The sequence below is a fragment of the Phyllopteryx taeniolatus genome, chromosome 15, assembly GCF_024500385.1.
Source record: "Phyllopteryx taeniolatus isolate TA_2022b chromosome 15, UOR_Ptae_1.2, whole genome shotgun sequence".
NCBI lineage: Eukaryota > Metazoa > Chordata > Actinopteri > Syngnathiformes > Syngnathidae > Phyllopteryx > Phyllopteryx taeniolatus.
In genome coordinates, this window is record NC_084516.1 from 6,429,797 (window position 1) to 6,447,563 (window position 17,767).

At 38.5% G+C, this 17,767-nt stretch overlaps 1 protein-coding gene across 2 annotated transcripts in view; it reads right to left on the reverse strand.

Moving 5' to 3' along the window:
* LOC133490234 (mediator of RNA polymerase II transcription subunit 13-like) overlaps positions 1-6,460 on the reverse strand; it is a 104,413-nt gene extending 97,953 nt beyond the window's left edge. The window contains exon 1 of one of the 2 annotated variants that reach the window (XM_061800039.1): positions 5,252-6,458. In XM_061800039.1, the coding sequence (XP_061656023.1) occupies positions 5,252-5,323 (72 nt within the window). In that variant the 5' untranslated portion in view covers positions 5,324-6,458. Of the gene's footprint in view, positions 1-5,251 lie in introns of both variants that reach the window. The other variant, XM_061800040.1, reaches the window with a different exon arrangement.
* Positions 6,461-17,767: the final 11,307 nt, after the last annotated feature.

Below are 17,767 nucleotides of genomic sequence, written 5' to 3' on the forward strand. Positions count from 1 at the left end.
CAAGTGGCGCAGATGCTACTCGGGCACGAGTGGCCAGTATTGGTCAACAACAACAGATATGCAAATAGCGCAGCATGGCGAGACTACTACAGTGAGTGCACGAGTAATGTATAACAGAAATGTGACAAAAAACTCAAGACAAAAAAAAATAATAATTGGCAGCATGTTGCAATGGAATTGCAGGTTAGATGTTTAACCTTAGTATCGCTAACGCTGCTATTTTGTCAAAGCTGGATACGCATTCTCTGTGACTATATATCACGACTGCGCAATTTCATAGTCGCATGCCGTTCATTATGATTGGCCGTTTTAGAATCGCTTGTGCAAAAGTCAGTCGGCATTTGCTCGACTTTTATGCCATCAAAACGTGTTCCCAAAGTTTTGCTAACATTGTGAAGTGAATAACAAAAAAATGTTAAAATAACCAACGATAAATGAATAAAATGCACCTTACTGGTGAGGGGTTTTTTTTTCTTCAGATTAGACAGAGAATTTTTTCATTTTCATTTTTTTTTCAGCTGGCACAAGACAACACATTTGCAACGATTCCTTGTAGCCAACATAAATTATTATTTTATTTTTTTTAAATCTCTTAAATAAGGCCAGAAGGGGGAATATCTTGGTTGTCCGAATCTGTTGCGCAATGATCGTTTATGCTCCCTGGTTCACGTTCCTCCATGTCACTGCGCTTTCTGTTTTTTCCGCCTTTCCAAGATCAGTCAAGAGCTCAACTGCCGTTAACTTTACATCTCTCTATTTATGTCTTTATTTACATTATTTCGTCATCCGCTGATGTTGATCACAGTAACAAGCCTATTTTGACAAAGTGATCAATAGGAAGTAAATTTAGGGAGTAAAAGTAAAAAAACTGCAAGAAAAATAGATAAGTAGATACCTGAAAATTCTACTTAAGTGCATTATCTACTTTAGTACCACTGTAGAAGAGAAAAATTCTTTATTGTCTCGCGAGGTGAACAATTGTCTTTGAAAAATAATATTTTCGTGAGATGAACAAACAATAGCAAATGTACAAATGATTGCACCACAAACAGAAAAAGGCAGGAAATGACCACAGCTAAATCACATGTGAGCCAGCGTCAGATTGAACTTCTGGTAAATTTCTTTATAACACAGCCGTCACGGTATCATTTGTCTGTAAGCGCTGCATCACTTGCCTAAATTAAAATTACACAATTGAATCTTGCAACCACATCTACTGGATGGTGACAACGCTCTATTTTGATTGACACTTACACGCATGTTTACTATTGTGCTTGTACTGTTAAACTGCGCCCAACCAGTGGGACTAAATAAGGTAACATGTATGTTAGAAGCGGGGCTTAATATAATAAAAAGCATTACTTCATTAATAAAGCATTAGTAATATGTACTACTACTACTAATATGATACATTGTAGTTCACACTATTTTAAAATACAACTACAGTAATAAACTATACAATAGTAAAGCACTAGCAGCCTTATTACCTCCACCAAACGCAAAAATAAAATTAGTAAAAATTACGCCTTTCAGATAGATAGATAGATAGATAGATAGACGGGTTGTATATTTCAGTTGTATATTTTTTTTAGTCAATATATTATGCAAATAAAGTGGGATATCTTTGAGTAAATAAACTATAGATTTTTTTTTAGTTATTCTGTAAAGTCATAATAGAGTATTAAGGAGTCATAGGTTTTTGTCTACATTTTTAGATTAACGTCATAGATTTTGGGGGGATAAAAGTCGTAGTATTGTGAAAATAAAGTTGCATATTTCTGAGATTAAAGTTGTATATGTGTTTTTGAAAATCTAAATTGTCCTATTATGCAAATACATTTCTAAAGTTGTGTATTTTCAAGATAAAAAAGTATTTTTTTCCAGATAAAAGTCATTGTACCTTTTTGGGAAAAAAGGTTGTCAATTTTTTTAAATTACCGTTAAAATTGTAGATTTTTGATAATAAAACCTCAATTTATGAGAATAAAATTGTAGATTTTCAAGAAAATATTTGGATATTTGGTTCCTACTTTTCTTTTGTTATTAAAATTGTAATAATATTATAATATTAATAATCGTAATAAATATTTTATATTTAGATTAAAGTCATAATATTTCAAGAGTAAAGTTGTATATTTGGAAAAGTTAAAATCATAATTTACCAAGAATAAAGTATATTTTTTAAATAGTATTTTTTTTAGAAGGAAGTCATAATATTATGAATAAAATCGTAATGTGAGAATAAAATCATACCTTTTACAGAAAAAAAGAATCTGATTTAAGATTAAAGTTGTCGATTTGTTTTAATATTCAAATCGTAATATTACAACAATAGTTAAAGTAGGAATAGTTTTCAATCATAATACAACTTTTTTTCTTGAAAACGTACAACTTGATTGAGTTTTAAATCATAATATCACAAGAATAAAGTTGTATACTTTCAAGACAATGAGTTGGGGGGGCTTAGATTAAAGTCATAATATTAGAAGAAGAATGTTCATTTTTTTAGTGAAAAAAACGTAGGTTTGGGATTAACGATTTTCTTTTAGATTAAAAACGGAGTATTACGTGAATCAAGTTGTACGTTTTCAAGAAAAAAGTTGTCCATTTCCAATAGATCAATAGATGGAGCTCTCGCACTGGTGCTGCAGGTGCGAACAAGTCTCGCAAATAGTGGCGAGCGAATGAAGGCTTAGTCATGACGGAGAAGCCTTCAGAGAGATGTTATCACCGCATTGGGAGCCGCAAGACCTCCTGACACCAAAGCATTGTCGACTTTTGACGACCGCTACGACTTGGACGGTCACCGACCGAAACGCACGGCAACGACCGCTCACGTCGCAGCTCAGTTGGGACTCGCAGGATGAGAGATCATCCTCGGGGCCTCGGTGTTGTTTTCTGGAGCCAAAGCATTGGACTCCAGTCTACTGCATGCCTTTCCACTTGGCTGCCCTCAGGGAGCAGGACAGTTAGCGCGCCGCTTCTTTCTTTGCAAGGGGGTGTCGAAACCTGCCAAACACAACACCCGCCTCCCGACAAAGTCACCAAATCTCACCCCAAACCGTATCCGCTGTGCGTGTCGCCGCCTGTCAAAAAATTCCTATCAGCCAATCTTTGAGAGGGCAACATTAACATTTTATCAGCTTTTATCTGGGAGGAGGAGGAGGAGTAAAAAGCTTTCGACTTGCTCCTCAGCTCGCACGATCCTCGGATTTATGAGCTGGTAAGCCGTTTGTGTAGCTTGACACATTACAATATTGAAGATGAGGAAATCATTATGCCTGGGAGAAATATTTGAGAGGCAGGCGCTGCTCAGCATTGTAGACTGAAATGATTATTTAAAAGGGGGATGATGCTGTGGAGGTGATCTTCACCCTCCACGTGAGCTTAGATAATGCTTACCTACAGAGCAGAGTGAAGTGTTTGGAGCAGCACGATACAACTACATGTACATCATTAAGAGGTGTGTTTTGCTCCATTATAACTGGTTTTAACCTGACAAGCTCTTTTTTTTTTTGAAAGTGTACTATTATTTATTGATGAGGATCTTCGACTATAATGAACATATTGCCCCTCCTGTGGTGCTAAATGTGCCTGTGCATTATTGATTTAACAACATGTTTATGAATGTGGTTTACAGTGGTGTAGAACTGCATTCTATCAAGTATAATATGTTATTTGCCTTTTTGTAATAAGTGGGTCACAATATTAGAAACCACACATTATATATATAGTTGAACCACTTGGACCTAATGTGACCAAATAATGTAATTTCTAGAAGTAAATACAAAATATTAGAGACACCCCTCAGTATGATGCAGTGGTGTTCTACCCCCCCCCCCCCCCCCACACACAAAAAAAAAAAAAAAAAACATTGTTTAATGAACACCTGTCAGTCTATCAAAACTGAGCCTTAATATCCAGGCTCCCTCTTACTGTCCAGTACGTATCATTTGTGACCGGCTACATTTCTGCATTACCATGGGCCATATAAAGGGGCACCCCCAGGACTCCATGTCATAAAGTGTTGTTGTTGTTTTTTTTTTATTATTATTGATGCATTTGTTCACCTTTGTATATATATATATAAACTAAACCAATCCATTTGCATTAAAGATGAATACAGTGTAATTTTGCTTATCCCCATTGTGCAACCAGAATATTAATTAACACCCCTAAGTATGCTGCAGTATTGTTCTACAATGCCAACTATAAACATTTTGTTTAATTAACACCTCTCGGACCATCACAACATAGTCTACCTAATACTGTCTAGCCATTTGCATTGAAGACATGCATATAGTGCAATTTTGTTCACCTCCCTCGTAAAACCAGAATAGCAATTAAGACCCCTGAGTATGATACAGTACCTTATATAGAACAAAAAAATACAAAGAAAAATCTACATTTGGTTGAACCTGTCGGCCCATCAAAACTGAGCCTTAAGAGCTGGCTGCCTCGTGCTGTCCAGTTCGCATCACTTGAAAGCATCTTTGGGCCATACGAAGGAAAGGGGCAGCCCCCCCTAGGACACCATGGCGTGAAATGTCAAATTATTTTTTGGATTGATGCATTTATGTTCAGCTTTTGTGTTGCATATAAAACTACACCAATCCATTTGCATTGAAGACATGTATAGAGTATGCTTCTGTTTATCCCCGCCGTGCAGTCAAAATATTCGTCAATACCCCTCAGTATGATGCAGTGCTGTGTGTGCTACAATCACAGCAATGAAAATATTGTTCAAGTCATAACTCTAATCCAAATGAAACGGGAGTAGAGATCATGACGTGAGGTGTCAAATGATTCTTTGATTTATGCTTCAGCTCTGCATTCTATATAAATCTACTGTTTTCTGAGATACCAGGGGCCGTGCAAAGGGAAGGGGCACCAACATTACGTAGGGTGTCAAATTATTTGGAGAGTTGTGCAATTATTTTCACCTCTACAATATGTGAAACTTGTGTTTTTCAGGGCTGTAGCCAGGAGCCGATGAAGCGAGCTGTCAAATCTATTTTGTCTTATTCATTGATATTCACGTATAATCAGCTCTGTATTGTATATAAACATTACTGTTTCCCTGCGCTGTAGTTGCATTTCCGAGGGTACCGGAGGCGATAACAGGAACAAAACACCACCGGGTTTCAAATGATTTTGCATTAGGAGTAAAAACTAAACCCGATCCTTTGCAGTAGAGACAAATATAGTGTAAGTTTGTGTGCAGAAGCGATGCATGGTTGATGTGTCCTACCAGGGAGAAGATGTTGGAGTGGCAGTCCTCAAGGCTTGCCCCGTTCGCCACCCAGTTCGTCGTTGTCGTCATAATGCTCCCAGCTTTGGCTCCTCAGCGTTGGGCATGTCGAAATCCTACATCAACCCCCCGCGCACCAAGGGGCTGACACACACAGTGGGGGTCCCGTCCCTGAAGTGGGGGTCCACTCCACACAAGCACACACCCCAAAAAAAAAAAAAAAAAAAAAAAAGAAAAGAAAAAAGGCTCGAAACCTCACAAGAGGTCCAAGATGAATAAGAGAAGCAAATAATGCTGGGGCGGATTCACAGCGAAGAAGGAGACGAAGAAGTGCACGATGAGCCCATGGTCAAAATAATCCACGCGCCGGGGGGGGGGGGGAATCAGAACACGATTCCAATCCAGGTCAGGCGGGCACATCCACGCCATTTGGAGAAGATCAGCCTGAGACGAACATCATAGTGATCATCGGAATAATAATAATAATAATCCATGGCTGCGAACGCAGCGACGAACGCACACACCGCCCCCCCCCCCCCCCAAAAAAAAAATTTCAAATTAAAAAATTAAATAAACTTCTTGAACCGGGGGGGGGGTAGGGTATAGTAGAGTAGGGTTTTTACACGCGTGTGATTCTTCACGATCCCATGCACCACTTGTGATAGTTGACGAGAATCGCGCAGGGGCTATTTATAGCCGCCTTTCTTAGCACGGCGCACAATGTAACCCGGCCAGGAATGTTTTAATCCCTCTGTTGCTTCTCGATTCAGGAAACCGATGAAGATTCTCTTGGGGGGGCTGGGGGGGCAACCCAAAACAAACAAACAAACAACAACAATCCCAAACGGCGTTTCCTCGCGTCCCCTCGACCCTCCCTTGGGGGGCAAAAGTGGGGCACAATCCACGATCGTCCGAAGGAGGAGAGAAACTATTCCAGCGGCAGGAAAGAGACAAGCAGCCTTCTGTGCGTGTGTGAAGAAGAAGAAAAAAAATCCTTCCTTCCTTTCAGTTTTCTATCATTACGACACGTCCTCTCGTGCACGTGCATATGGAGCACGCAAAGAAAAGAAGGAAGAAAAAAAAAAAAAAGGCACCGATTTCTTGCACGTTTTATTGTGCGCGCGCGTGCGTAAAAAAAAAATGCTCGCTCTCGCGCGGCGGATTTGCAGTCCTCGCTATGTGTGTGATCATGTCATTGAGGTTGGTAAATAAGAAGCGCTGGTGTGGAGTGGGGAGGGGAGTGGGGGGGGGGGGGGGTCGTCCGTGGGGTCTGCGCGCGCACGCTCGTGCAACGTAACATCCAAACACAATCCCCCCCCTCCCCCCTCCCCCTTTTTACGCGCGGCAATGTAATGGCGGTCGTCGCACAACAAGAGACTCGCCTTTCCCATTTGACCAAGCCCCCCCACCCCACCCAACATCTCCACCACCCCACGGTCACCCCCGCCCGACACCCACCCATGCGACCCACGTGATCAAAGTGTGGGATTACATCTCGCACAGCTGCAAAGACACACTGTGTGTCCGTCACCTACCGTACTCCATTATTAGTCATAATAATAATATCATATATTTGGAGTGGTGTCTTTATGTGAATGCGACCATATTGGCAATATTGTAATTGTACATCAGGGAGGAGGGAGGACAGTGAAGTGAATGTAGGTTAATAACAATAAGAATAATTCATCATTTATTATAATAAATGCACCTATGTACGAATGAGTATTAGGGCTATATACTATACTAATATTGAGATTAAAATATGGGGAAGCGAGTCTGGATATCTTCTGCGTGTGTGTCGCAAAATATGTGTCGCGAAATATGCATTTTTCTCTGAAAAATGCATTTTTTTGAAAAATATACACATTTAAAAATATGTATATACACATATATATATTTATATAGACTACAGAACTACATATTGTAGAGCATTTGCATATTCTGGAAAATATATACATTTTTATCTAAAAGCAATCTGAATTTGTATCTAAAAAACATTCCACTCTTTTGCCCGATTATAAAAATGTTATTCTCGTAAAACTGCGATTTAATCACAAAAATGTGACTTGGGGTCTCTGAAAAAATGCCACTTTATTCTTACATTATTACTCATTTAATCGAGACAATATGCTTTTTTTCTTGAAAATATATGACTTCTTGTAATATTACAATTTTAATATATAAAAATATGATAGCTTTTCTTTATAAAATTGGAAGACTTGAGTCTTGTAAAATTGTGATTATTTGGGGGGAACTATGACTCATTCTTCATTCTTTGAAATATGCAACTTTATTCTCAAAATATTACTAATTTAATTTTGAAAATATACAAATGTATTCTCATAATGTAACAATGTTAATCTCGAAATTATGCAACTTCTTTTTAGAAAATAACTTAACTTAAAATAAAACAGCTTTTTGCTCATAATGTCACAACCTTTAATCTAAAAACGACTATTCTAAATCTATGACCTTAAACATTTTTTTGTCTCAAATATACATTTGTCTTAAAATGAAGGCTTTATCCTGAATATTTACTAATTGTGTTTGTTTATATATAAAAAAAAAATCTTGAAAACATACAAAAAGGAAACAAACAAACTTCCAAGGCATTACATAATTACCCGAGCCCCATTCAACATGAGTTTGAATGTGATTGGTTCATTCTCAACGCAGCCACATACCCAGTTATAAGAGGGTGTGCACACCTGTGCAACCATATTATTCCAGCTGTTTATTTTTATTAATTCATCAAATTTTTTATTCAACTTTGTTCTCTTTTGATTATGACTTTAATCTTGAAAATATATTTTGGGGGCTGAACAGTAGTTTAGCTTGTGTTTTGAAAATATATACTATAATTTTATTCTGGTAAAATTATCATTTTAATCTGTAAAAAGTACTATATATATATATATATATATATATATATATGTTGTACAGGTTATAGGTCACGTTAATGGCGGGAAAAGTTTGGAGATGTTTTGTCTTCGTCTCACTTTTTTTATATCACAAAAACTTGGGGTGTGTAGACTTTTTAGAGCCACTGTATGTATATTAACTCTCCCTAAAGTGCTAAACTTTGCACTTTTTTTAAGTCATGATAAATATGTTGATATGAATTTACTGATACGGACAGCGGAGACAAGCTAGAGCCTTTTGAGTTTTCCACTGCACTTAAATATGTCAAGAGGAAAGTATAAATATCATAAATAGTCTAACATTTCCACCGTGTCAATTTGATGTCGATTGTGATTGCATCTGGTTTTATGACTTGAAAAATGTGACACTGAAGCATCCTTTTGCAGGTAAACTCAATCTAGCGTCAACTTGCGGACGGTTTTACAAGTCGCCAATTAAATCTAATGGGATTTTCACGTGAAATGATCTGTAATTTGCATTGTGAATGAAACAACAAACGAGCAGTTTTCCTGACGGAAAGGAGTCATCCCATCCAATATGTGCGCCCTAATTAATCATTTATTAGGAGCACTTATCATACTGTTTTACAGTCGTCGTGTTTGTATTCTGATGCAATGAGACGGCTCTGATGTTTCCGACTATTAGCTCACATCAATTAAGCCGAGCTATAGGCTGATTATTAAAAACCTTCGCAGTTGAATCCCTCTGTGTTCGTATGTCATGTTAGTCTTTTCTTCATGCATATGTACAAATGGAAATGATCAAGCTGCTATGCCGGGGATTGTTTTTATGTCTGCATGTAGAGCCTTTAAATTAGTCATAGAGAGTGACAAGCGAGACAGGCTTGACTCGACTATAGGAGATCTTCAAATCCGATTTTAAGTGACAATCATTTAAAAGCGGGGAGCGGATCAAGCGACATTTGAGCGTGTCGCAACTCTTATTTCCTAAGATGACACTTTGGGATATTTACATTATTTTCCAGACACTTTTGACAAGCAGTCCAGCCACATCTAAACCCTCCGAGCAGTCACACACAACATGGCAGCAGTTTGATTTCTCCTTTATAATTAATAGCTTCCTCCCAACCCCCTGATGCTCCATCCTTTCTGCTCGAGCGAGATGTTACCTTTATGTGTAAATCTAGCCGAGCTATTTATAGGCCATTCCTTACTTTGGTGCCACGGTACTAACTGGGAGAAACAGACTCGCTTCCCCAGTGATATGGCGAACGTGTCCGATGATACTGGTGCAGTTTTGACATGAATCATTTAACGCCGCCTCATGCATGAGAGGACAATGTTGTTGCATGGTGCCACAGAGGGAGAAAAGAGAGCCTTAAAGTCCGCAGATTCCTCCTCTCGCTACTGGGGAAAGATAAGCATCAGATGGATGAGCAGGGGACTTAGCCTGGCGGTTATTGATCCCTCTGCTCCAGGAATGATCCAGAAGTCATTTGGATAACCTTTTTTTTTTTTTTTTTTTTTCCAATAGACCCTTAAAGGCTTTATAAAAATAAAGAAGAAGAAGCTACTCGCACACACAGTTAAGTGCGCTTGGTGTCCTGGTGATAGATGAGATTCAGATCAGTTTGAATAAATCTGTTTCCATATGTTGCAAGTTTATATACAGTGTGTGTGTAGGGGGAAATAGGTACAGTAATTCCCCCCCCTCTCATACACTGTATTTGTATCTAGAAAATATGCAATGGCACCTTGAGATACAAGTTTAATTTGTTCCGTGACCACGCTTATAACGCAAAACAGTCCTATCGCAAATATTTTTTCCTCCTTCAATGCCATTAATCCATTCCAGCAACCCAAAAAAACATTTTTAATAAGAAATATGGCACTTTATATTGTACAATATAAAAACATACAATACGGACATACTTCAATTTATATTACTTTTTTTTTTCTTTTTTGCTTCAATACAACGGCCATTGTGCTGCTCCCTCTGCTAGCAACCCAGGCTAAACTTAGCTCCTCCCTGACATACAAAGATGTTAGTTTCTCAGTCAAGATTGATCACTTCAACACAAATTTAAAAAAAATAAATAAATAAAATAAACAATGTACTTCTTTCCTAGCAGACAGGGCTTTGTCGCCATCTTGTGGCAGTTTAGGGCGTTTTGGGGGCGGGGGAGCATAAAAAGGTGAATTCATAAATCGTGAATCACATATTTGCAGAGGTTTGCTGTACACCTGCTTTCCTCGTTACGTGCGGAGTCTCTCACATTTGAAAAATTGAAAAAGATGTTGACAAATGTATGAATCAGTTCCAAAAGGGGTTTCATGTGAGTATTTGATGTTTCTTGCAGCTGGATGAGACGATCACATTGATGTGGGAAGCGTTCTGTGTTTCTTGTCATGTTTTCGCACAACGTTAACTGCGGGAGTGCTCATTAATGATTCAGGACGAGCATATTTCAAGGGAATATGGCTGCGTGGACACTGTAGGGGGGTCATCAGTCATACAGTCCCTCCACCCCCTACACACACACACACAGAAGTTATCCAAGTGGGTATCTTCATCCGTGATTGATGGCTCACTGGGCGCTAAGCTAACACAACAGCAAAACAAAGCAGCGAAGTCTGGCCGTGATATCAGATGAGGGCTTCTCTCCTCTTTGTGCAAGTGCACGAGCGGTACTACCTCGCTGGCATTTCCTGGAGCGCGGCAGAGTGTGGCTGAGGAGAATAGATGGTGTGCATTATAATGAACATGGCCTGACACCGTCTCATCCATCATGGCACCCAGCAAAGTTATAGTAGTGGCAGAGTGAGAGAGAGACTTTAAATCACAGGAACGTCTGCAGGTTTCAACTTTGCTGTTTTTGTTGTTGTTGTTTTTTCAATTAGAACGGCCGAAGTTCATTGTTTGTGTTTTCTCGGGTACACTTCTCCTTGCTTTTGGTCAGCCCCCTCACTATTTGACATTCCTGTCTGGCTTCTGTATTCTGACCCTTATACAATGACGCCTTTGCTTTCGGGGCCAGGGGGCTGTAGTGCAGTGATTTCCAACCTTTATGGAGCAAAGACACATATCTAATAGAAGAGCATTTATTTGTTCTGTCTGTCACTCTGCCTCACTGCCATAGATAGAGGAACAAAGATACATACATTATTTCTGGTAAATTAATAATTCTTTGAGCGGTTAAGTACAATTTTGATGATTTCCCACGGCACACTGATTGGGAATCACTGTTGTAGTGTGCCGCCACATCCAGTAGAATTAGGTGCTAAACTGACATCATTAGTTAGTTCGTTCTGGGCACGTTTTGCTTTTGCAAAAAAAAAATTATAATAAAATAAAAAAAATAAAAAGTCATGTGACGTTAAGTGAGGGGTAGGCAAACATTTGTGCTCAAGCTCCACGAGATTTTGCGATAGATAGATCGATCGATCGATAGATATACAGTTAAAATGTATACATAAAATATTTTCAAGTATTTATTTATATGATAATAAAATAATTCCATTTTAATTGTATCATTTATCTTCAAAATAACTCAACTCACAGCAGCTAGCAACAAAGGTGAGTACACCCCAAATTACTTATTACTTATTAATTACAAATTAATACAACTAATTTTTCATGTACTAAAGTGTCAATATTTTGACACTTTTCTGTGGCCACCATAACACAACAAACATATAAACATAACAACAAACTCCATCCTGCATTCTTCTTCTTCTATTGGAGACATTTACCATCTGTGTAGTCAGATTACAAAGACATCTCCAAGTCACGCCGAAATCAATATGCCGCACGAGCCCCATCACGACACAACGCTGCCAGAGTGAATCAACCCAGATGTCACGGCGTGCACTCCTCAACAACAAACCACGACACGACACAACACGCTACACACACACACACAACGTGCTTTGGTGTGACAAAAAGTCACTTTAAAGCCCTCCTGAGAAAAAAAGAAAATAATAATAACAGAGGCGCTCAGTGCGATTATATTGCGTCTCATCGAGTCAATTCTTTAGCTCCAATTTGTCATTTGTATGTACGACTAGTGCATGGGAAATGAATCATGGCTCCCAGAGGGTGTGGTAGGGCAGCTAGACGACGCATTACATTCATGGCGCACACAGGAAGGCATTCTTCTGTCTGCGTGATTTGTGGCGTAACAAATATTTTAACTGCCAACCCCCATCCTAGTAAAACTTGTGTGATACGATAATACACTATAGAATGCCTTTACAATGAACTGTTATTTATTTTTAATTCAGAAATAATGATCACTGACGCTAAACCCAACGTAGCTAATCAAAAGGATTCAACACTTAAAATTAAGGCGTCTCCAGGGGGTCGTTTCCCACATACCCCAAAAACGCAGGCTACGTTCATGATTGAACACAAGCAATTCACATTTCTGAGCTGTATTACCGTATTTCCTCATATAGTGACACAGTGTATATATTTATGCAACTGCCGCATGCACTTGATATCTATTAGGGCCTTTATTGAGGGTGAGGCTGATTTTTTTTCATTCATTAAATACAGTATACAACATTTAATTCTCTTTTGTTTTATGCATCAGTTTGAAAGTAAACCGACAGGGAGTGACGAAATAAACAGCTTGAAGCAAGCACGCTGTGCCTCTTACTTGGAGAATAGTCAAAAAAAAAAAAAGAAAACATGCAAAGGAAGATTTTCAAGTGTTTTTAGTGATTTTAAATGTGTTTCAAGTGTGTGGGAGGGGGAAAATATCCCAAAACGTTTTATATGATCACTTTTTAATCAAGATTTTCAGGGGTTGACTGTATTGCAGTTTTCCTGACATGTCGCTACCTACCCCTGCTATTTTCTCACGTAACTACGCTATTGTGCAGATGCCACATGGGTTCAAGTTAACCATCGACATCAACTGTGACCATTAAATCCAGCCTGAAACCGAAATATAGATTTCATTTCCATTGCAAATACTGTCTTGGAAACGTGCAGAGCGGTTTGCCTGAAGGTTAGCGGGAGGCCTCTGGACGCGCTGCGGCAACCTGCTCGTACGGCACATTTTCACCGTGCGAGCGGAGTGACATTGTCCGAGTTTCCGTGTGGAGAGATTACCACACACGGCGTGCACTAAGTGACCGGCCTGCATTTCCGCTCGGCTGCACCCTCTGATGCCACCTGAACAGAATTCAGCGGGAGCCTTGGAGCTGCTCATACATTATGTATTGGTGAAGGTCTGCTCCGTTTTCGTGTTCCCTCTAATTCATCGTACAAAGAGCGAGAGAAAGAGAGAGAGCACCGAGCTGTATGACAACCATCAAGCATCAAATCATGATAAAGAACTGTCATGTTGCTGTTTTCAAGGCATCGCTCACTTCCCAGATTGCGGCTCCGTGATTGGCAAAATTAATCTAATAACACTGGTGATATGAATCATGTAATCTCCCAGTTTCTGAGCTTTTATTTTCATCTCAATACAAGGGGATCATTTTGTGGTCAAATAGCATTGCCAATTCTCGGTCAAATGATCAGAAATTTTAACGAGATGCATAAAAATAGCCTTTTCCCCCCCCACTATTTGAAACAGTTCACAAGTGTCCTAATAACATTTCTGCGACATGCTTTTGGATCCAGAATTACGGTAAGCCCCCCCCCGCTCATTCATGGTTGACCATTTGCAAATTCACCTGTTTGTTTTTTTTGTGGAACCTATCCTCACCTATTCACTGAAAAACTCACCAATGCCTTGTCTAATTTGAACGGTTGGTCCAAGGAACTACATTGGTACTTCTGTTTTCATATAATTCAATTTGACTATTTTTTTCATCCAAATTTTGTCCCAGTTTTCTTACACCTGTTCGGTTTTTCATACAAAAAAAAAATTGTGTCATGTTAATCCAAAGCATATTGTAAATGATATAAAACGGGTTCAACAGATGGCAAGGCGTATTCCACAATACAGACTTTTATTAACAACTCCAGTAAGGCTATATAACAAGCCTCTCCAGTCTGCTAGGCAAACCTTGGACAAGTTAGCGCAGCATTGGCATAACATCCTGTCAAAAGTCAGGCCTTCAGAATAAAAGTTTGCCAGTATAATAACAGTTTCCCCACACTTTCCTTGGCTCCAGGGTGGCTTATTTAGCTGTCACACGAAACTATTTTGTGCTTGTTTATTAAAAGTGACTGCTAAATAAGCCACCACGTGCAAACGTATTATATTGGAGTGCTTTTATTTTGAAGGCCTGACTTGTGACAGGGCGTCACGTCAATGTTGCCCCAACTTGTCGGAGTGTTGCCGAGCATACCGGGAGGCTTGTTAATGCCTTGAGTTGTTAAAAGCTTGCATTGTGTCACCTAATTGTTTCTATTTGATGTTTTATAAAGTACAACATAGATTGAGATTTTTACTTGTTAAAAAAAAAAAAAAGATTGTTGGTTTTTTTTTTTTTTGGGGGGGGGGGGGGGGCGTGGAATCGATTAATAGCCTTTCCATTCATTTCAATGGGGAAAGATGGTTTAAGATACAAGTGTGGTCACAGAACAAACAAAGCAGCAATACACATTTTTGAAGTGGCAATTTCACCCTTCTCCTGTGCAAAGTAGTCCATCAAATCACCATAAAAGCCCAACCCTGCACGCGTCAGCTCACTCTTTTCTCTGTGGCAGACACATATTTATTAGCAGAATGCTCACTGACGCCATCGTGCCCTCATTTCTTCTTGCGTCGACCTGCTACGTTTTCTTTGTGCTGTCGTTTAATGTAGCAGGATGCTCTTCTTGTGCCCCTCCTCCCCCTGAGCATGAAGTCATTCATGGAAATCAATCCAAAGGTATAGCCTTGTCTTCTCCTTTTCAAAACGTAGCCTTGTGCTGACCTCCATAAATCCACTGGCGAGCGTTAAACATTTCAGTTAGTGCCCTCAGAGTGGCCTTTCCGCAAACATGGTCCTTCACTCAAAGTGTGGCGGCACATGGAGTGGGGTGGGGGGGGCTCATTGTGTGAGTGACTGTGTGTGTGTATTTACTTGTTTGTATCCGTCTGAGGAGAGCGATGTAGTAACCACAACTATGGCATAATACAATTACTATTAATTGACCAGAACTAATGATTGTGTCAGATCGTTTTCAATTACTTTAGAGGCTGGAATGTTTTGTTTTTTTTTTTTTACTTTTTTTTCTGGTTTGTTGTACTGTGTATAATTTCTGTATATTTTATAATATATTACTATTTACTTAAATGTATATTTAAACATTTTTTGCGCAAGACTTTCTTCCACACACATTTTGCAATTGATGGCACTTAAAACTGACATTCTAGAAAAGCCAAGAAAAATAACCCTGGCATATTTTAAAAAATATATAATTAGATGTTTTGTATTTATTTTGTTATAATTACCAAATTTTTGTATATTGTTTGCAAACATTTTAATATCTCAAGGTTTTTGTCCTGTTACATTATTGTACCTTTTCCAGGAAATGTCTTTCATCTGCTTGTTTCTGATGTATTGTCCCTGTCGGGCAGAAATCTTAATCTCCGTTACTAAAGTATTTTTTTAAATAGATTTGTAAGGTGTCCATTTCTACGATCATAGATGAATAATTTAAAAAATATATTTTTACCTTGAAGTAAATCATTATTTTGTTTTAATTATAGTCTTGTATGTTTTGCAATTATTTTTATATTATTAAAGTAGCTTTTAAACAATTAGGTGTAATCCATTTATGTTCTCATCGTGATAAATCGTGATTTAACTAATAACTAAAGAAATATTTCATATTGAAGCAATTTTTAAGTACTGTATTTAGTTTATTTTGACAGTGAAATAAGTTTTAGTATGATGCATTGCAATGTTTACATGGTCACGTAATTCAAAGTTGTGATCTAGAGAAATAGCAACTATTTTACATTGAAATATGTGAAGCTTTTAAAAACATTTTACATGTTAGAATATAATGCTGTGTCCATGATGTCATAATTGAAGCGTGATTAAATAAAATTAACGCAGATACAATAGCATCTGTCACCACAATTCCCGACCTTATTCAAATTCATGTCTACTAAGTCACATCTATCATCACCTTTTATCATCATGTATTTTTATGGGCCGACTCCGATGACATTTTGACCCAATTCAGTCAACGTCACCCTTTTGTAAACACTTGTAACCCAGTGGGTACCCAAAAAAAGTATTTATGAATGATATTTGATTTCCCTTGAGAGGTTCACATTGACATTTGTGTGAATATAGAATAAAGCACCAAAGAAGGAAGAAAAGAAAAAAAGAAAAAAAAAAGACATTTACTTGTGTTTGTCCCAAGTGAAGGCTTCTTTCTTTGCATCTCGCTTCATGGAAAACAGAGTTGCAACAGAAGAACTGGGAGAGAAAAGAAAGGAAGAAAAAAAGGACATGAGACAAGAAGAATGAGGAGAGAGGGAGGTCTTTCGTCCACTTGTGGCCTTCGCCAGGCAGGCACCAATCAGAATGGACGTGGCAATCGGAGTGACACATGAACAATGGCTCCATTTTGCAGCCCCCTGTGAACAGGCCCATCTATCACAAGTGTGTGTGTGTGTGTGGGGGGGGGGTTAATTCAATTCATCAGCTCCCCCCAATGCCACCTGATATTGCTTAAAAGGGGGACTCGTACATGTCGTGGTGGGCTTGATGGGAATCTCCTTCGCTGATTTGAAATGTCTCACTTCACCTGTGGATTCATTTACTACCATTGTAGAAAAAAAAAAATACAATCAGACAATCAGCAAAAAAGCGATACATTTAGGAAATTAGGGGAACACCTTTTGTATGTAGCTTCGATTTTAAACCTATTCTTAAAGCAAAAAAAAAATAAAAACGTATGTTTAAGTTTGGAACCTGCTGTGCATTTCCTGACACTTTGTGTTATGTACAAAATAAGAAGAACAAGGACCTCTACTGGTCATTATAGTGAATGACAAGGGTTTGCAAAGTTTGACAATCCATGAATTGATAAAAGGCCTGAGCGAACTTTGTGCTCAAGTATCACTCTGCCGCATTTGAGGTTTCAAAAAGGGGCAGATGGAGCAGCTCATTCCAAAAATAAATCAAAATTAACCGTAGTTTGCTTTATTAAAACATTTTAAATAAAGTTAAAAAAATAATTCTTAGAGCTTTTGGCATACTTTGTTTTATATCATATTTTAAATATGTTTACTGCAGTCTATTACCCTAGCTTCCCTTTCTGCATTGCACCACCCCCACACTGCCTTTCAGCACTTTTATTAACCGCTTCGTCCCCCAAAGTCCAAACTGCTGTCGGTCGTTCTTTTCAAATGTTGTGCCCCAAACAACTGGAACACCCAGAACAAAAACAAAAACAAATATTTTAATACATTTAAAAAGTCGAGGGATACAGTAGCTGGTGGCTGCACCAAGTTTGTAGATTGTATTATGTACATGCATTTGCTTACATTTTTACTCTGGTGCCTGCACCAAGTTTGGAATTACAAGAATAATCCTCTTTCTATTACCTTACTTAGATAAAGCTTATATAGTTTTACTTCCAGAACTGTAAATTAGCACGAGACTTGATCAAATGAGATGCCCGCCGGCCAGATCCGGGCCGCCACATCATTTTATTCCGCCCGCG